This window comes from Balearica regulorum, chromosome 13 (genome assembly GCF_011004875.1).
Source record: "Balearica regulorum gibbericeps isolate bBalReg1 chromosome 13, bBalReg1.pri, whole genome shotgun sequence".
NCBI lineage: Eukaryota > Metazoa > Chordata > Aves > Gruiformes > Gruidae > Balearica > Balearica regulorum.
In genome coordinates, this window is record NC_046196.1 from 6,519,340 (window position 1) to 6,537,925 (window position 18,586).

General features: G+C 44.8%; 1 protein-coding gene across 5 annotated transcripts in view; it reads left to right on the plus strand.

Moving 5' to 3' along the window:
- Window positions 1-319: 319 nt before the first annotated feature.
- MAF (MAF bZIP transcription factor) overlaps window positions 320-18,586 on the plus strand; it is a 62,981-nt gene continuing 44,714 nt past the window's right edge. Inside the window, exons 1-3 of one of the 5 annotated variants that reach the window (XR_012837659.1) lie at window positions 320-2,207; window positions 9,971-10,065; window positions 12,873-12,922. Coding sequence is in view for 4 of the 5 variants with exons in the window: in XM_075766038.1 (XP_075622153.1) it covers window positions 1,126-2,207; window positions 12,873-12,906 (1,116 nt within the window). In the remaining variant the exon portion in view is untranslated. Of the gene's footprint in view, window positions 2,208-5,091; window positions 5,425-9,970; window positions 10,066-12,872; window positions 12,946-18,586 lie in introns of those variants that run through there. The other 4 variants (XM_075766038.1, XM_075766037.1, XM_075766040.1 and 1 more) reach the window with 4 other exon arrangements.

Here is an 18,586-nt window from a genome sequence, read left to right on the forward strand (position 1 = left end):
CTCCCCGGCCGGCCGGCCGGAGCTCCCCCGCGCCCTCAGGTGCCCGCACCGCCCGCCCGGGCGGGGGCAGCTCCCGGGCACCCCGCCCGCCCCGGGGCAGGGCGCTCGCCCGAAGGAGCGCACGGCCGCGGGGAGCGCGGCGGCCGGGGCCGTCCCGGCGCGACGGCGGAGCGGAGCGGAGCGGAGCGGCAGGAGCGGAGCGGCAGGAGCGGCCCCCGCCGCGGCCCCGTCCCGCACCCGCTTACCCGGTGAGTCCGGCGGGCAGGAAGGGGTTAAGGCGGTCCCCAGCTGACAGTCAGCTGATGGGGCCCTGACTGACAGCCCCGAAAAGTTTCCCTGTTTCCTCTTATGCTAATGAGGGCTGGGATGGCGGCAGCCCATTGGTCCGCCCGCCGAGCCAATTTCCCATTTGACGTCAGGAGCGCTATAAAACTCAGCAATGCTTTTAAACTCTCCTGCTGGATGAAACCTTTAAAATATTTTTCATCTTCTTGCTGTAGCTTTGGGGTCGAGGTTGGTTGGTTTTTTTTTTCCTCTCTCTCTCTTTTTTTTTTTTTTTAAACTATTATTATTATTATTATTTTGGTTGCGATATCGACTTTGATTTTTTTTGTCTTCGCTCTCTTTTCCCTCCTCCCTTCCCCGATGAACCTCTCTTCTCGCTCTGCACTTTGCATGAGAAAGCCCAGAGGAAAGGCACCATGAAGTGTTAAAAATAACAAAACAAAACAACAACAACAACAAATTTACTCGCAACACCACCAGCTAACACTTCCAGCTGCAGTTTGCAAGCTGCAAAAGAGAGAGAGAGGAGAGAGAGAAGGGAGGGAGAGAGGAGGAAAAAAAAAAAAAAAAAAACCCTTTATGCAAAAGGCGAATAGCAAGAGCCCCTCGCTCTGATGCATCAGCGGCAGCGGAGACTCTGCAAAGGATAACGCGGAGCGGGAGCGAGAGCAGCCGGGGCGAATTGGAGCGGAGGCTGCGAGGGGCCGTGGCGAGAGGCAGAGGCAGGAGAGAGCGGAGCAGAGCTCGCCAAAAATCAAGCTGGCTCACCCGGTGGCAACTCAGAGCAGTCCCCTCGCTCCCGGAGCGCACCCTTTCTGGAGGACTGTCAGCAGCAAAAGGATGGCATCAGAACTGGCAATGAGCAGCTCCGACCTGCCCACCAGTCCCCTGGCCATGGAATATGTTAATGACTTCGATCTGATGAAGTTTGAAGTGAAAAAGGAGCCGGTGGAGACCGATCGCATTATCAGCCAGTGCGGCCGCTTGATCGCCGGGGGATCGCTCTCTTCCACCCCGATGAGCACGCCCTGCAGCTCGGTGCCCCCGTCCCCCAGCTTCTCGGCGCCCAGCCCCGGCTCCGGCACCGACCAGAAGACCCACCTGGAAGACTACTACTGGATGACGGGCTACCCGCAGCAGCTCAACCCGGAGGCGCTGGGCTTCAGCCCCGAGGACGCGGTGGAGGCGCTGATCAACAGCAGCCACCACCCGCTGCCCGGCGCCTTCGATGGCTATGCTAGAGGGCAGCAGCTGGCCGCGGCCGCCGGCGCCGGCGGCTCCGTGCCGGCCGAGGAGATGGGCTCGGCGGCCGCCGTGGTGTCGGCGGTGATCGCCGCGGCGGCGGCGCAGGGCGGCGCGCCCCACTACCACCACCACCACCACCACCCGCACCACGGCGGCGGCGGCGGCGGCGGCGGGCACCCCCACGCCGCGGCGCCGGGCAGCGCGCCGCCCTCCTCCGCCTCCTCGGCAGCCGGCTCCGGCGGCGGCGGCGGCGGCGGCGGCGGCGGCGCCGGGGGGCTGCACCACCCGCACCACGGCGGCGGCGGCGGCGGCGGCGGCGGCCTCCACTTCGACGACCGCTTCTCCGACGAGCAGCTGGTGACCATGTCGGTGCGGGAGCTGAACCGGCAGCTGCGGGGCGTCAGCAAGGAAGAGGTGATCCGGCTGAAGCAGAAGAGGAGGACCCTCAAAAACAGGGGCTATGCCCAGTCCTGCCGCTTCAAGAGGGTCCAGCAGCGGCACGTCCTGGAGTCGGAGAAGAACCAGCTGCTGCAGCAAGTGGAGCACCTAAAGCAGGAGATCTCCAGGCTGGTCCGGGAGAGGGACGCCTACAAGGAAAAATACGAGAAGCTGGTCAGCAATGGCTTCAGAGAAAACGGATCCAGCAGCGACAACCCTTCCTCTCCAGAGTTTTTCATGTGAGTTCCCACAGCCTTGCCACCTTAACTAAAAGTTCTCCGTGTGAGTTGTTGTTGGGGGCTTTGCTAGAGCGACAACCCAGCTTGCCACCTTGTATTACTTTTTTTTTTTAAAAAAAAAAAACCAAAAAAACTCAAAACAATTTTAAAACAAAGTTGGTTTTTGGGTTGGGTTTTTTTTTTTTTTTTCTTTTTAAGGTGGGCTGGCTTCGTGTTGGTCAACCTAAAGTTCTACATGAGTTTCTTTTCTGTTTATTATTATTATTATTTTTTTATTTTTGTGGGGGCTTGCTGTTCTGGTTTGTTTTTTTTTTTTAAATTTAAAAGATCCAACTCACCACCAACTCAGTTCTTCATATGAAGCTTGCTCTTCTTTGAAACCTGCCATCCACATTATATATATATTTTTAAGTTCATGAGGTTTTTTTTTTTCTTTTGAGCTTGCTGTGTCCAAAAAAGTCAGATTTTTTTTTTTTGCCATCCTGAGTTCTTCATATGAAATTGAGCTTTGCAAAAAAGAAAAATAAAATAAAAAAATACAAAAAAAAAAACAAAAACAAAAACAAAAAAATACAAAAACAATGTGAAATTTTTAGACTCCAGCTTGCTGAGTTCCATCAGTTTTTAGCGTTGTTGTGCAAAACTAGAGGTATGCCTAGATCAACCTGCCAAAATCAAGCCTGCATCAACCTTCGGTGTGTTCATGTGAGTTTTGGCCTTAATCTGCCAAATGTGAGACTTTAGTCTGCCATTAGAATCCCATACTCATCTCATGCATTACGCTTGCTATTTTGTCTTAGCAACAATGAACTATAACTGTTTCGACAGACTATGAAAAAGAGACATTATATTAATAAAAAACCCTGCATGCTGGTCATGTACGGTATAATTATTTTTTTTTTTTTCTTTTGCTTGGAAATGGACTTTTGGAGACTATTATGGCATGGCATTCATCCTTTTGTTTTATTGCCTCATCACTTTTTTGGGTTGAAAGCAAAAAAGTGCAACCTTTGATCTTCCTCCTCCTCTTCCTCCCCATTAAAGTTTGCATCTGCTCTAAAACTGCTTTGAGTTACTCAAAACTTCAGACTTCCTTTTAAATGCACTGAAGCATTCCCTCTCAAAAACCATGCCAGAATGGATTTTGATAACCTAATGTGGCAAAAAAAAAAATTCACAAAAACCACAAAAAGAACTTTGGAAAGATGTTCAAAAACAAAATTCACATCCCACTTGGGGGGGGACATTGAAACCATGCTGTTGCCTAAAACAGTCTAAAAATTAATTTTAAGTAATCTGCCCCATTTATTTTTTTTTCCTTTTGCATTTGGTCATTGTCAAATGTGGAATGCTCTGGGTTCCTCGTATATAATTTAATTCTAGTTTCTGTCATCTGTTAGCCCAGTTAAAATGTATGCTACAGATAAAGGAATGTTATAGATAAATTCGAAAGAGTTAGGTCTGTTTAGATGTAGATTTTTTTTTAAAGATTGATGCACTAAATTGTTTACTGTCGTGATGTAAAGGGGGGTAGAATTTGCAACGGGACTGTTTTAAAAAGTAGTTTATGCAGCATGTGCTTGCAACTTAAATATAAGTTGGGTATATGTAGTCCTTGCTATACCACTGACTGTATTTGAAAACCAAAGTATTAAAAGGGGGAGGCACCCCTGTTTATATCTATAGGGGTATTTTACATTCAAAATGTATGGGTTGGTTTTTGTTGGGTTGTTTTGTTTTTTTTTTTTTTTTCAAAATTGAAGTATTTGGGACTGAATTGCACTAAGATATAACCTGCAAGCATATAATACAAAAACAAACAAAAAAAAATTACGAACCTGTTTAGAACGCTAATACAATTTATGCAGTTATAAAGATGGCATTACTGCACAGTTTTAAAATGATGCAGATTTTTTTACAGTTGTATTGTGGTGCAGAACTGGATTTTCTGTAACTTCAAAAATTCCACAGTTTTAAAGGCAATAATCAGTAAATTTTATTTTCAGGGACTGATATCCTGTCTTTTAAAAAAAAAAAAATGGAAAGTAAATCTTACCACAATAAATATAAAAAAATCTTGTCAGTTACTTTTTCTTTTACATATTTTGCTGTGCAAAATTGTTTTATATCTTGAGTTACTAACTAACCACGTGTGATGTTCCTATGTGCTTTTCTTTCATTTTCACTCTATGGTTATATCAAAAGAGAGAATAATCTACAATAATAAACTGCATTTTTTTTGATTCCGTACTCAGTTTCTTAGTCTGTAGTTTAAAGTTCCATAACTCCAAGAGCAGTACTTCAGCGTACTGCCTGGCGAAGTGGTGATGCTGATACGAGAGCTGGACTCAATAATGTACAGGAGGGGAGAAGGAAAAGGATAGCTTGGTGTGAAATGGAAAATTGTCGCCCACTAGAAATCAAGTTCTCTTTCAGGTAGATGAAAACGTGAGCTTTCAGGTGCTGCTTCTGACTTCTCAGTATTGCAATGAGCTCAGTTTCAGTGACTCAGATCATCCCACCAGGTTTTAGGAGATCTCAAAGGGGAGGTCTGCTTAAAAACCTGATGACATGATATGGCCCTATATTTGATTGTTTTATGATGGAGTGAAGTGAAAGGGAAGACTTCACATCCTCTATATCATCTGATCCCAGCAAAGCATGCCTGTCTCTAGTAAGAGATGACACCACATCAGGCTTGGCTTGTCACAGAGCCACTTAACGCTAGATCGAAAGATTTCTTGCCATTTGGGTCCATATTGCCTCCCTTTTTTCCTTTTCTTTGCTTCCTTCCCCCCTTTTTTTTTTTCTTTTTTTTTTTTCTTTTTTTTTTTTTTTTTTTTTTTTTTCTTTTTTTTTTCTTTTTTTTTTTTTTTTGCTACAGGCCTTAGAAAGCCCAGCGAGAACTGAGGAGCCGAGAAACAAAAAATTCAAAGGACTTCCTCCAACTTTTGAGAGTTACTTGTCCTAAACAATCAATCCAAAGGTTAATGTGCTAGAACGTTCAGGTCTCCGAGCCCCTCTTCACTGCAGTTCTCCATGTCAAAGGGCATTTTGACTTCGAAAGGCTCCTCAAACCCTCGACCCAGTTCCTTTAAAGCCACCTTCCCCGAGAGCCTTGAAGTCCGTTTGCAGAGTCCTCTCCTGCTCTTTGAATGGGATTATCTGCCCAGGTTATTTGAGAAGCTGAGGCCTCTCCAAAGGATGCTCCAGCCATCCCAGGCTGGGGGGTTTTATCTCCAGACCCAGGCTCATAAACCCAGAACCTTTCCCCCCCCACTTTATTTTTTCTCCCCCTGCTGTTGGTGCAACTCCTCCCCAGCGGTAAGGTCATCCTCCTCTGGGCGCTGGTGGCACAGAAAGGAGGGGCCTGTTGCCGTTCCTCTGCCGGCTGGTCCAGCCCATGTCTCAGACCCCATCCTGCCCTGTGTGCCGGGGTCAGGATGCGGCCCTGAGCCCCCCGCGCTGCCTGCACCCACGAGAGCCTCTGTCGGTGGGTGCTGGGTGCTGCTGGAGGTCAACCTGCTCCCACGGAGGTCCCTGTGGAAGGGATGGACAGCCGGCCCCCGCCGTGGTGACAGCGGCGTCGGCGGCCGTGGTCCCCGATGCCGATACTGCGCCTCGCCCCTCCCAGCGCCGAGGCACCGACCTGCCCTTTGGCATCTGACCTGCTGTTGCACCAGGGTTTGAGTAATGGTTCAAGCTCCAGATTCTGGTTAATTCGAGTTCTATTTTCTGGTTAATGTGTAATCTGTGGGTAAACCTGGTTTGCTATTGGCTGAGCAGAGAATTATCTCCTCTCATAAAGACAGGGCTGCTTTTTATTTCTTTTCCCACCTCCCCTTCCCTGGCTGAGCCTTTACTGATGCCCAGGTTTTTTCGCCGGGGGTCACTCAGAGGCTTCCCTGCCCTTGCCGAGAGCTCCCGAAGGAGCCCTGCCCTAAGGAAGGAAGGGACGAGGCCTCTCCCCAGCAACCCCCCTGCCAAGCGGCGCTGCAGCCCCCGAGGGAGCGCAGAGCCCCAGGCCCCTGGAGCGGACCCACTTCTGGTCCAGCCTCATCCCCGCACCCCTCTGCCGCTCCGGGTTTCCTCGCAGGCAAAATTAGGAGCAGGCACTAGGATTTAAAAAGTATTGTGAATTGACTGAGTAACGCAGAGCGAGGGAGCACTGCTGCCTCCCTGAAGGATCTTCTTTCTCGGAGGGAAAAAAGAAAAAAAAAAACCCAACACCTGTTTGAACAGTGATAAGAAAATCCTTCCTAGAAATAGACTGAGTGCAAAAGGGAAAATTCCCATCACATGTCCAGCCTGAGAGGGGAAAAAGGCGCTCTCCCAGTTTGGCATCGTTATTACACATTCCAACCTTGCTTTGCAAATAAAAAAAAATAATGCAGCCTTCCTTAGGCTGCACTTGAATTTCAGCCTGAAACACGCCAACTGCCCAAATGAAGGGAGGAAAAAAAAAAGATGCACATTTTAATGTTCACTAAAGCAAAGCGAGTATCGGGGTTCTCTATGAATCATTGCAGGGGAGCGCCCACCTTTGCCGCAGGACTGCTTGCTGAGGACTAATTGGAACCGCTCTGCTCTGAATAACCTACATTCATTAATCACCCCTCGCTTGACTCTCTCCTCGATCCTGCTCCCATTGAGCTCAGAGGTACAATCCCCAGGGATTTCAAAGGGGAGCAGGATCCCACTGTTCTCCCGCAGGTACCTCTCTGGCTAAAGCAGGGGGAACGCTGCCCGCGCTGGGCAATCGTGTCAAAAGGCATGCGTGGTCTTAATCTCCCCATCACTAACAACATCCTATTTCTCCCATAGTCCTGTAGTGCTTTCCCATTTATTAACTACATTACAAAGAACTTTCATGTGACCGGTGCTGGGAGATACGTGCACGGAGAGCGGCCCTTTGCTGGCTGGGAATTGGTGTGCACTGCGGCTCGGCCCCCTCCTCCATCCCCATCCCACCTTACCCTTAAGTCTTTTGTATTTCCCCCTCCCTAAAATGAAACATAACTCTCTGCCCGGCCTCTCTGCTGAGCAGAGTCCAAGAGTATTTTTGTGTTTGCTGCAGCGTTTTCCCTGCCTGAGAAATACCATCCTGGATCGCATCCTAAAAAAAAAAAAAAAAAAAAAAAAAAAAAGAGGGGAAAAGAGAGGGAAATATCCCGCTCACACCAGTGTATATTTATTTCTTGAACAATTTCTCGCCACTGCTGGGCAGGCGCTGTGCGAGAAGCGCCCATTTGCAAACGGAGCGGCGAGAGCTTCTATTTATTAGAAAGTCGTCTTCACCCTTTTAAAACAAAAACGCCTGCGCTGAATCAAAATGCCACTTGAAAACTACCCCCACGCGAAACATGGCAGCAAATTTTTAGTTTAAAAAATGAACTTTCCCAGCTCTTTTTTTCCTTTCCTTTCCGAAAGCTTCTGCACAGCTGTTTCCTCCCCCTCCCTCTGCGTAGCGTGTAGGAAGTTCTTGATCTAGAATCATTCATAATTTTAATACCAATTTCTATTTGACATAATATACTAATATCAGATAGAGAGTGTAGCTGCTTCCTGGATTTAGGGAGGAAATGATGCATATATCAGAATTATCTGCTCAGATGCCAGACCTACATTGGTGTCATTTCAGCATGTGCTGCATTGAAAGGAAATCCTCTATATTTATTACTCCGATCATCAGAGGAGCTAAATGGACCCACTGTTTCTGACACCTGTTCAGATGGCTGAATTTAAAATTTCACGCAGGAAAAAGAAAAAAATAATCCTACATACCTCAATGTTAGGAATTAAGGTTTTTTAATAACTTTCTTCCCTCCCTCTTTCCGAATCGTTGTGCTGTGAGCGGCTGCCATGAGGCTTGGGCATTCCAGGGGTAGCTATGGAGCGCGGGACAGATTTTCTTTGCTCAGCCGGGACAAAACCCAATCCTGCTTGTACACACACACACACACACACACACACACACACACACACACTCAAGATGTCTCTAGTAAAATGCTTCAGATACCTGTTTTAAGTGCAGGTCTCGGTATGAATACCACAAGGTAGCACACCCCAGGACGTGGCAGAGGTGAGCGGCTGTTGAAAGAATTTGTCTTTTTGGGAGGAAGCTGAGCTCTCAACCACTTCACACTTTTAAGGCTCCTCTAATGAATTTTTCGGGCACAGCAGATACAAATCAATAGATTAAAATACTGTACACTCTGCCGCATCTAATTCTTGACTGCCTGAAATTGTGGGGGAGGACTGAGAATAACATTCGTCACTCTCTGAGGGCTGAGTGCATTCAGATTTGTGAGCTCTAAGCCAACACGATGCAAAAATAGGCTAGGATGTGACTTAACTTTTCAAGTGAAAAGCAAAAGGCCAGGGATCCGCGAGGCTGTAGCCGGGTGTAACGGCAGATAGGCAGCTCCAGCCCCCCAGCTATCTACCACCGTATCAGGTTGACCCGGCACAATGCGATAACGTCTCAGTGCTCCCGATGAAAGCCGCCCGTATCTTATCGCTCTCTGAAATGATCATTTTCTTTCGCTGTTGCTGTACCCATTTTTTTTTTTTTTTCCCCCAAAGTCTTGCTTTTAAACCCAAGCCACTTCCGATGCAGCAGTGAAGTGTGCAGGCCTGTAGTCGTGGTGCAGTGAGTTATGGGGATGGCGATTGCCCTGCCTCCTTGCTTGGTTTGAAACTCTGTGAGCTTTGTGACATAATTTCCTTTATTTTATGTTATTTTATTTTTCTTTTTTAATGCATCTCTTTGAGACATCTTGCATGGAGAGAATCAAAGCCAGAGCAGAAGTTTGCTAGAAGTGGTGTTTCTGCACCATGCAGAAAAAAAATACCCAGCAAACAACAAACCGAGCAGTGTCTTCAAGTTTCCAGCGGGGGTAGGGAATGGAGTGTCCCTGGTTGTCGCTCTCAATTGTTAATTCATAAAGAAGCACAATCCTGAAAATGTTCTCAGCAGCTTGTCCCCCGTTAAAGCAGAAATGTCAGTGACTGCGTATGGAGGCGTTGAGCTCAACACCCTACTTCAGCGCGAGCTCTGGCATCTCCCTGCCCCTCATCCCTTGGTTTTCCATGTTCAACTCGATTGTCCCCGAGGGCTGCGGGGTGTCGGGCAGAGCGGGGTGCCGGGGCCACCCCGTTTCCCTCCCCGCTGCCCGCCCGGCACCTGCCCCGGCCGGCCGAGAGCCGAGAGAGCATCTGGGGAGAAATTCTGGCACGGGTCTTCAAAGCCCTGCTCCGCGCAGCTTGAAAATAACCCGAGCCGGGGAGGGGGTGTCTATATAACGGGTAACCCCCCCTCCCCCGCCGACGAGCTCTCCATCAGCACCCGCAGGGCGCTCGGCGGGCAGCCCGGGCCGCATCCGTAGCCCGCGGCCGGCGGGGAGCGTCGCCCCGGGGGGCGGCGGGGGCCCGGGGAAGGGCCGCACCACGCACCGCCCGCGCTGGCCGGGCTGGCCGCCACGTCGGGGGGGGCACAGGCCTTCCCCGGGCCCCCGGACCAGGGCAGACACATCCCCCCGGGCCGTGGGGGGCACGGACGGAGGTGCTCACACACACGCGGTTCGGGGGGCTGCCCCCAGCCCCGGGGTCCCACCGCGGCCAGGTGCGGGCGGGGGGGGGGGGGGGGGCGGGGACCGGGACCCGGGCGGGGACCGGGAGGGACGGGGAAGGGTGAGGGCAGCATCCTTTTTGTTTGTTTGTTTCTTGTTTGTTGTTTCTAAATTCAATTCCTGGAACAAAAGGGGACTCTGTGCGTAACTAAAGGATCCGTCCGTGCGTCCAAAGCTTAGCTCCGGTGTGTCACCCAGGCGGCTGCAGCTGGCTGACCGTCCCCTAGGTATGTCACAGAGCACTTCCCCTGCTGTTTGGTCCAGTCTTTTTCTTTTCTTTTCTTTTCTTTTCTTTTCTTTTCTTTTTTTCTTTTCTCTTTTTTTCTTTTCTTTTCTTTTTTTTTTCTTTTCTTTTCTTTTTTCTTTCTTTTCTTTTTTCTTTTCTTTTTCTTTTTTTTTTTTTTTTTTTTTTTTTTTTCTTTTTTTCTTTTTTTTTTTTCTTTTCTTTTTTTTTTTTTTTTCTTTTTTCTTTTCTTTTTTTTTCTTTTTTTTTCTTTTTTTCTTTCTTTCTTTTCTTTTTCTTTTTTCTTTTTTCTTTTTCTCTCCTCTTTTTGTTTTTTTTCCTCTTTCTTTCTTTCTTTCTCTTTTCTTTTCTTGTTCTAATTTTTTTTCCTTTTCCTTCCTTTTCCTTCCTTTTTTCTTGTCACCTGTGCTCACACGGAGACTACTCTAAACGCCACTGCAATCAAGGGAGCTTTTTAAAGGCCATTTTGGATCAGTCCTGAGATCTCTGCAGGGAGCAAGGTGGGGGGGGGTGAGCAAGATTTACATTTCATGGCTTTAAAAAATCTGAAGTACAGAGAACAGTGCTTTTCCGAGGCTGAGTTTCCCAAATCTGTGTGGATGTATCTCAGAATTTGTATGCGATCAAGCTTAAGCCCTTTTCTGTAAGAAAGTGGGCAGATTCACTTTCCTGCAGCCTGAACTACTGCTTCTCCAATTTTGAAACAAAAGTTCTTGCCAAGGCCTTGACAGTGAGCTGTCACGATGCTAGAGGGGATGGGGACAGAATCAGTTTTATTTTTGGTGTCGGCTTCTAAAGCTGTGGTGCTCTCCACTGCAACAGCCCCTGCTTCCTCAAGCACTTTGAGCTGTTGCAGTGGAACGTTAGTGACAATGAAAATGAGCCTGGAAGTGAACCAAACAAGACCTAGTATTTTTTTTTCCTGCCCCCCCCCCCCCAACTTAACTGCTTCCAAATTCCTTGATGAAAGCATTTAATATGTAGGAAGAGCTGCTGGAGCCTGTGATGCGATTCAGTGTTTTGTGGTGTGGGATGAACAGATTTTCCTTTCTGTAGGGTTTCCTCCTGCATAGTCATTGTAGAGGAGGGAATACTGTAAGATTAAATCTGGTTAAAATACTATATTCATGTCACACCAGATATGGTCTCCAGACTGTGCACAGTCTTTCAGCTTCCTTTATTGTGAAATCCTTTTAAAATAGCACAGCATAGAGTAGAAAACTTATTGAAGTATAATTCTCTTGCACCAACTCTGTCAGATGAAATGAAGGAAAGCGATCAGCCTTCTTAGATTAATAAATCTGCTTAGTGTCTCTGGCTGCCTTCATGCTGTCTTTCTTACTTTGACTCTTTCCTTTATTAATAAACTGATAGTTAAATAAAGCCGCTAAATGAATCAATGCACCTTGCTGGTGGAAGCGGGTTGGTGCCATCCTGTTTCAGGTCTCCTGTGATGTGGCTGAATGGTTGTGGTTTCAGAGCAGGGATGGCCTCAGCAAAGGCTGAGACTGCTGAAAGCAGGCTGACCACATCACTTTCTGGATGCTCTTCAGGTGTGCGGCTTGAGTACCTAGTCCTCTCGGCCCCATGCATTAATAACAGGATGGATTCACTGTTTGGCATGAAAGCAGAGGTCATCTTGAGGAAAATGACACCAAAGGTCTACGGGAGTCATTTGCTTTAAGAGATCCTGGGCCGAGTGCCAAGTATTGCATTTAAGGAAGCACCGTCTCCTTTCTCAAAAGAAAAAAAACAAAACAAAACAAAACAAACAAAAACCCCAAACCAAACAAAACCAACCAAAAAAGGGAAACCAATAAAAAGGAAATGCTTTCAGTGGCAGGCAGCGACCATTTCAACGTGCCTGTCCCACCTTGGTGGGATGTGGGAGAGGGATCGTTCAGCTGGCACCAAGCGTACAGCAGGCTTTTTTTTTTTCAAAGCTGCGGAGCTGTTTGGAACCAAGCTGCTGAAAAAAGCGCCAGTAGTTTGTCTTGGCTTTTTTTTTTTTTTTTTTTTTAATGCAAACTGATCAGACTTGGGGTTTATCCTTACTCTGATTATGCCGTACTGTTACAATAAATGGATGGAGCTGAAGCATTCCTGCAGGCAGTTTACAGAAAATGTATGTATATGCCTCTATATGCACACTGAGGGAGAGAAAGTTAACTATAAGGGACACAACAAAATATCCATACTTAAGAAACGTGGATTGACTCACTAACTTATCTCACTTATTGTACAAAGATTCACTCTATGTTGAATTTTTTTTTTTAAAATTAGATTTTAAATACATGTTGACAGGATGAATTTGTACAGTGTGAGTAACCGCAGGGAGAAATGACAGCTCTGCTTTGTTATTAAACTACTGTCTGGAAAATAATGGAGTGTGTACAAAAATTGATTATTATTTTGCCAATTACATTAGTGCAGCTAATAACAATCATTAAGAAAGAAATACAGAAAGCTACATGCTTTCAGGTCTTAGAAGCTGATATTCACTGGTGAGGCAAAAATATGTGTTTTAAAGGTAATTTGTCAATAAGAGTCTCCTGTTATTAATGCGAAGTAAAGACTAGATGTGGGAGCTAGAAACGTTTCACTTCAAACTGTGTTAATATCTTCTTCACGTGCTCACAGTTAATAAACAGTACAAGAGACTTTCTAAATTTAATGTAGGATTTGAATAGAAGAGATCCTATTCTGTACCATAGTGGCACGACAGACATGTTTTACAATGCTAAAATATCCTTTTAATAATGGTTTATTTTAATATATTTACTAAATTAGGTACCCGAGAGAATCATCTACAACGGTGATGTGAAAATCCCTGTTACCTGAGGTCAAAAAAAAAAAAAGGTATGTTTTCATTTTCATTGGCAATTTGACATATTTCAGCAGGGCTGGTGATTTCACTGCTTTGTTTTCTGCTGCTAAGACGATGCTTTTTGGTCCAGCCTCGGGGAGTCGGTGACAGTCTGTGGTGCAGTCGCCTGGGCTTTCGGATGAGGCTGACTTTCAGGTGCCTACAAGAACCATTTGCAGTGGTGGGACTTTGTACTTTTGTCAGCCAGGCAGCTCTCCCGTGTCCCACAACTCATATATAATCCTTTGCAAATGTTTTCTTTCTTTTTCTTCAAATGCTAGCGTTCAGACATCAGTTACGGGGATTAAGGATGGGTCTTCTGAAGATCTCCCTCAGCTCTTGATGAAAATCATGAGGCTGAGTTAGACGACTTCTGTACTTACAGATTACAACAGAGTTTAATTCACAGCACTGCTTTCCTCTGGAAATTCGTGTTCATTCAGTCTGTCAACATTGACTAAAAAATACACCGCTAATGCAAATGGGGGAATTAAACGTTCAGTCGCTTCCCCTGCTAGATTCAAACAGGCACTTTAGTTTTTCCATGGAATCGGATTTTTATTGACCTGAACTATAAAAAATACTAAGTGGCTTCAATGAGCGCCGAGGTTGAACTGACAGAGATTCTTATGTGAATTTTGTTATGAAACCACCTATTTTAGTTAAGAACGCAAGCTGCCATGTAGCCTACCGCACTTTGATCGACAGCCACGTGCTGTTACAAAACAGTTGTATTTTATTAGCTTATGGAATTCAGCTTGGCTTATTAGTTATTATTATTTTTAAAATTATTATTTATTTAAAATTTGAGCGAGGGTGGGAAAGATGTAATTAATGCTCTAGACTCTATGTTAAATAAATAGCACCGAGAGGAGTTTTTGTTGGTGTATAGGCTGCAGGAATAGGTTTCTCAAGGATCACCGGAACAGGTTTGTTTTGAGCCTGATGCTCCTCTTGCTGCCCTGAGGAACACCCAGGCTAGGGCTTTGCCTGCAATGCATTTTTTTTTTTTTTTTAACCTGTGCTTCACCACTCTAAATGAGGGGCAAACCGGAACATTTGTATTTTGCGAGGGCTTAAAGTGCAATGTGCTTTTTGCGAGAACAGAGACAAGTTGTGATTAAGCTGAAGTAAATACATTAAGTATGTATTTTCGTTGCAAAGGTGCAGCACGTGTCCCATCACCTTGTTCCTGGTGTAACGGTTCTAATTTCAATAATCCCATAGGAAAACCTTTGTGGTTCCTGTAATTTATATATGTGACTATTAGATTTATATAAGTAATATACATTCTTGTCATCCATATAGTAAAAAAGCAAAATCTTTTTCCCTGATGGACACTTGTGATCCCGAGAGTTTTTTAGCTTGCTTCTCTCCAGGACAATGCCTTGCACCTTCTTTCCAGTATTTTGTGGTTACTTTTTCACATATTACGGGAGGAAAAAAAAAAAAAGCAAAATCTGTTACTTTTAAGCAAATAGCTCTTGGGTCTCGGAAGAGTTAACGAACTTTTATGGCAAGGTTCAGACAGTTCTGACCCCTATGGTAATATTTCATCAAAGGTTACTATTGGGAGAGAAATCAAATTTCAGCTGTGAACATGATTGACAGGTGAAAGCAAGAGACAGAGAGACATCTGGTCAGATGGGGAATTTGGGAAGGAGAAGGACAATTCAGGGAAGTGTCTCTGTGATATTAGGAATAATAAGCTTAGATATGAAAACTCCAGTACTCCACACTCTCTGGAGGTGTGCTTACTTGATATTCATGGAGGTGGTTTGGTTGGGGGGATTTAAGACTGTACATTTATAGCAGTGGACAGTCGTCTCCGTGGTCTAACTTACTCACTTGACTCCTTTGAAGGAATTATGTTATTTCTGGCATACTTTTAGCATTGCAAGGCAATTCGTTTTATGAGTGTGACTGGAATATTTGGTGGTTGCTGGTTAAGAGGTTCTCACCATAATGTCTCTCGCGGGTCAGATGGCAGCAGAGTTCACGGAGTTCAGTTGGTGGTGACGCTCCATGCACGGATTGCTGGGACTTTTCAACGTACTGCAGAATGAAATTCATGTTTATGATATACGCTGTTATACCAATAACAAAAGTAGTTACTATTCCATAAAATACCACTAAGGGTACTTTGTGGTATTTTACAAGGCAACTGTTATTTTCCAAGGGCCGTGTCTTGGCCTATTCCATCTCCTAGCAGCTCTGGTGAACGTCCCTCACGATGCATACATAACCCCAGGTACATTTCATCCTACTCCAGTGTATTTTGTTTGGTGCAGAAAAGCTCTTCCATCTTCCAACATCATGGAACCAACAGGAACAAGATATCCCTCTAATTAGTTCTTGGTCAGCATGATGTTGTTGGAAAGTAGAATTTGGTTCTAACATAAAAAACTGTAGCCAGGCATTCTCTTAAAAACGAAGTGTGAGAAAAAGAATCTGGTGGGTTTTATCATTGTGTGTAACACTTAATGTTTCAGTTTTCAAAGAGGCTTTGAAGGACTTTTGTAGAGCTCCAAGGGCAGGATGCAGCAATGACGGACTCTGGGGTCTGAACTGCATCCTACCTACATCTCAGGTGAGAGGAAGGGTCCTGGGTGGGCTCCCGGCCCTCACCGCAGGCTTTGGGGAAATCGCTGTTGAATTCCTGGGGTCCACACTTCCACTGCAATGGGAACGTCGACAGGGCGGGTTGTACTAATAAAATGCAAGGCCTGAAGTCGTACCGCGGTGGCTGTGCTGTGAATTCCCTGGATGGATGTTCTTCTTCAGGAGTAAGGGTGGATTCCCCCACCCCCACCCTTCCAATATAGCTTAAGCTGCTTTCGAAATAAAATAAATTAACCAGGACAAATCCACTCTTACTCTAGAGTAGGAGTGTCCACCCAGGGAATGGATAGCACTGCAGTGTAGTTTACTACCTAATTTCCCCATATGGATGAGCCCTAAAACTAAGGGGAGAATAAGGAGCAGTAAAGAACAGAAATATATTTTCTGTTCCTTTTCCAGTTTACCTCTAAGACCTTTCACACAGGGGAAATCATGGCACTCTTAAAGTATACATTTACTTACTTTTCACTGCTATTCCTGCTTTCGCACATGCATTTTTAAAAGAGATTTGTGTTTTGTGCAAGACCTTTTGCATCCTCATACTGTTCACATGTATTTTTGATGTGCAATCAAGTCAGACTGTTGTTCATGACATCATTTTTCTTTTCATGGCAACGGCCTGCGATGTCAAACTGCCCAGCTTCACTGTAAACTAGACGTTATCGCCTGTTTTATTCTCAGACTACACATCTGATAAAACTGAAAATTAAAGCTAAGAACTGTAAAAACAATCAGATTTCCTTGTGTATGAGTGAATTATTTTTAACTTTCTGTTGTTGAATTAGCACTCCCTGTAAAATTCCTTTATTTTCTGAAGCTGATATCAAGATAACTTCCATGAAATATTATTGGCAAGTTTCCCACTGCAGTCAATGGGAGCCTTGTATGTATTTTTCAAGCAGATGTGCTATATTAAGTCTAAATGAGAATCTTTTATTTCAAATGGGATGCAATATGTTATTCTTGAGAAAAAAAATCAATAGTAACCTCTCTCCCTTCCTTTCCTCTCCCCAAACATATTTTGTACAATTTACACGTCATTTTACATGGGTAAAACAAATGTTCTCTAGTATTTAAAAAAGCACAGCTTCACTATGTCTCAAACTCCTTTCCAGTTCATTCCTATGAATTCGAAGTATGAAAACACCTTGAGTCTTTACGAGCAAAGAGAAGGTACATGCCTTATGTGACAGCTTTTATTCCCACAAATTCCCAGCAAAATCAATTTAGTAGTTTTCCCCATGTTTAGAATAAGTTCTGAAATATTTTCCAGTGATGTGGCTTTTGCTGTTGTTTGGTTCTAATAGAGGATTTTAAGTTAAATGCAAAAAAAAAAAAAAAAAAAAAAAAAGAAATATTTTTAATGTCTCTTCTGGGTTTTCTAATTTGTGCCACTTGCCAAATGATTCACACTGTACCAAAATACAGGAGATTGATGAGACAGAAAAAGTACTGATTTAACATCCCACATATAAAATTACTTCTCAGGCTTCCACATATAGTCCCGATGTTTAGAGAGTGAAGAAACCGGGAGTTGGGAGTTACAGTCTGACTCACTTGTGAGACTTTGCCCCAGTTATTTGATTCTAGATTCAGCAAAATACTGAAGCACTTTAAACTTGTTTATCTTAGGTTTCTTCTAAAGGTCTGTTACCGTTGATCTCTTATATCTGAGTTTACACAGTTATAAACCTAGATAATTCATTCTTACCTTCTAGGCTTTTGTGGGAGTTAAAAAAACTAGCTGTAATGTTCCTTGAAGCCCTTTAATGAAGGCTGATGTCCTTGAAGTACGTGTCATTTACCTTAGTTCATACCCTGGGATGAGAATACTGGCGTTGTCCACGTCCCGTGCCCCGTTTCTGCGGGGATGAGAGGATTTAGTCTGAGCGCACCAAGGCACGAGTGCAAAGACAAGGCTGGGTCCTTCGGGAGCTGGTAATTTTCTGAATTACATGTAACTTAGCTTTACCCTGGTTCTGAATGAGTCAAAACGTAAGCAAAATCACAGCTCAGTTATGTGCCCCCTCTCTCTCTTAAACACAATGTATCCTTAATACCTATGCATACACACTCATATATGGAATAACTCTTGTGCACCTGCAAGACATTTAGAGGTCGCATTGTCCTTGTAATTCCTCCCCTTCCTGCCATTACCTTTATTTCCCAAGGTCTGAGCCATTATCATTCAGCAGTCGTGCAGCTTTTCTCTTCTTCCATCCCCAAATTATTGTTTCCCTCCTACCTTCTACCCCTCCCAATCCGTAATGGAGTCTTCAGCTGTAAATTTGCTAACCATAAAGGTTTTTGCTTTAATTGTTTTGAAAATGCTGTGGATAAAAAAAATAAAAAATAAAAAGAAGAAAAAGAAAGCCTATGAACAAACACGCTGTGCCATGCTCCAGCATTACACTTCTATGGGAAAGATAATAAAGATATTAGCACTCATATAATTTCAGATAGGAAATGAAACCAGACATGAAAGAAACACTAGCTCCAGCTGTTGAGTGGGAATCAAACTAGCTATGGGAATTACAGGTACTGTCACCGGAGACAGCCTGGCTTCTGAGAAATGACCTCAGGTGTAGGAGCTTGCTGTGGCCCTTGCAGATATTAACACCTAATTAACAATCTGCGAGAGCATCCTACATCTTAATCACCAGTGAGGTGAGAATGACAATCACAAGGAGGAGAAGGAGAAGGGAAATGGTAATTTTTCCTCTGCACGCATCATCTAATAACCATGGTTATTCAGATGCAGCTAAATGCGATTTCCTTTTAGTCATTTCTCTCTATTGGAAGGCACAGTAAGTTTATTTGCTAGCAGGTAGGCAGCGGAGGTGAGAATTGAATTGATCTGAGATACTCTGAAAAATTGACCCCGAGGTCATTCCTAGTTTAAATTGGGAAGTAAGGCTGAGCTTGTGTCTTCCCTTTCTTCTCTCCCCACTCCCCCTCTTTTTGCGTTTCCAGGCATGTTAGTCTGCATTGTGTAATTATTTAAGCATACTCTGAT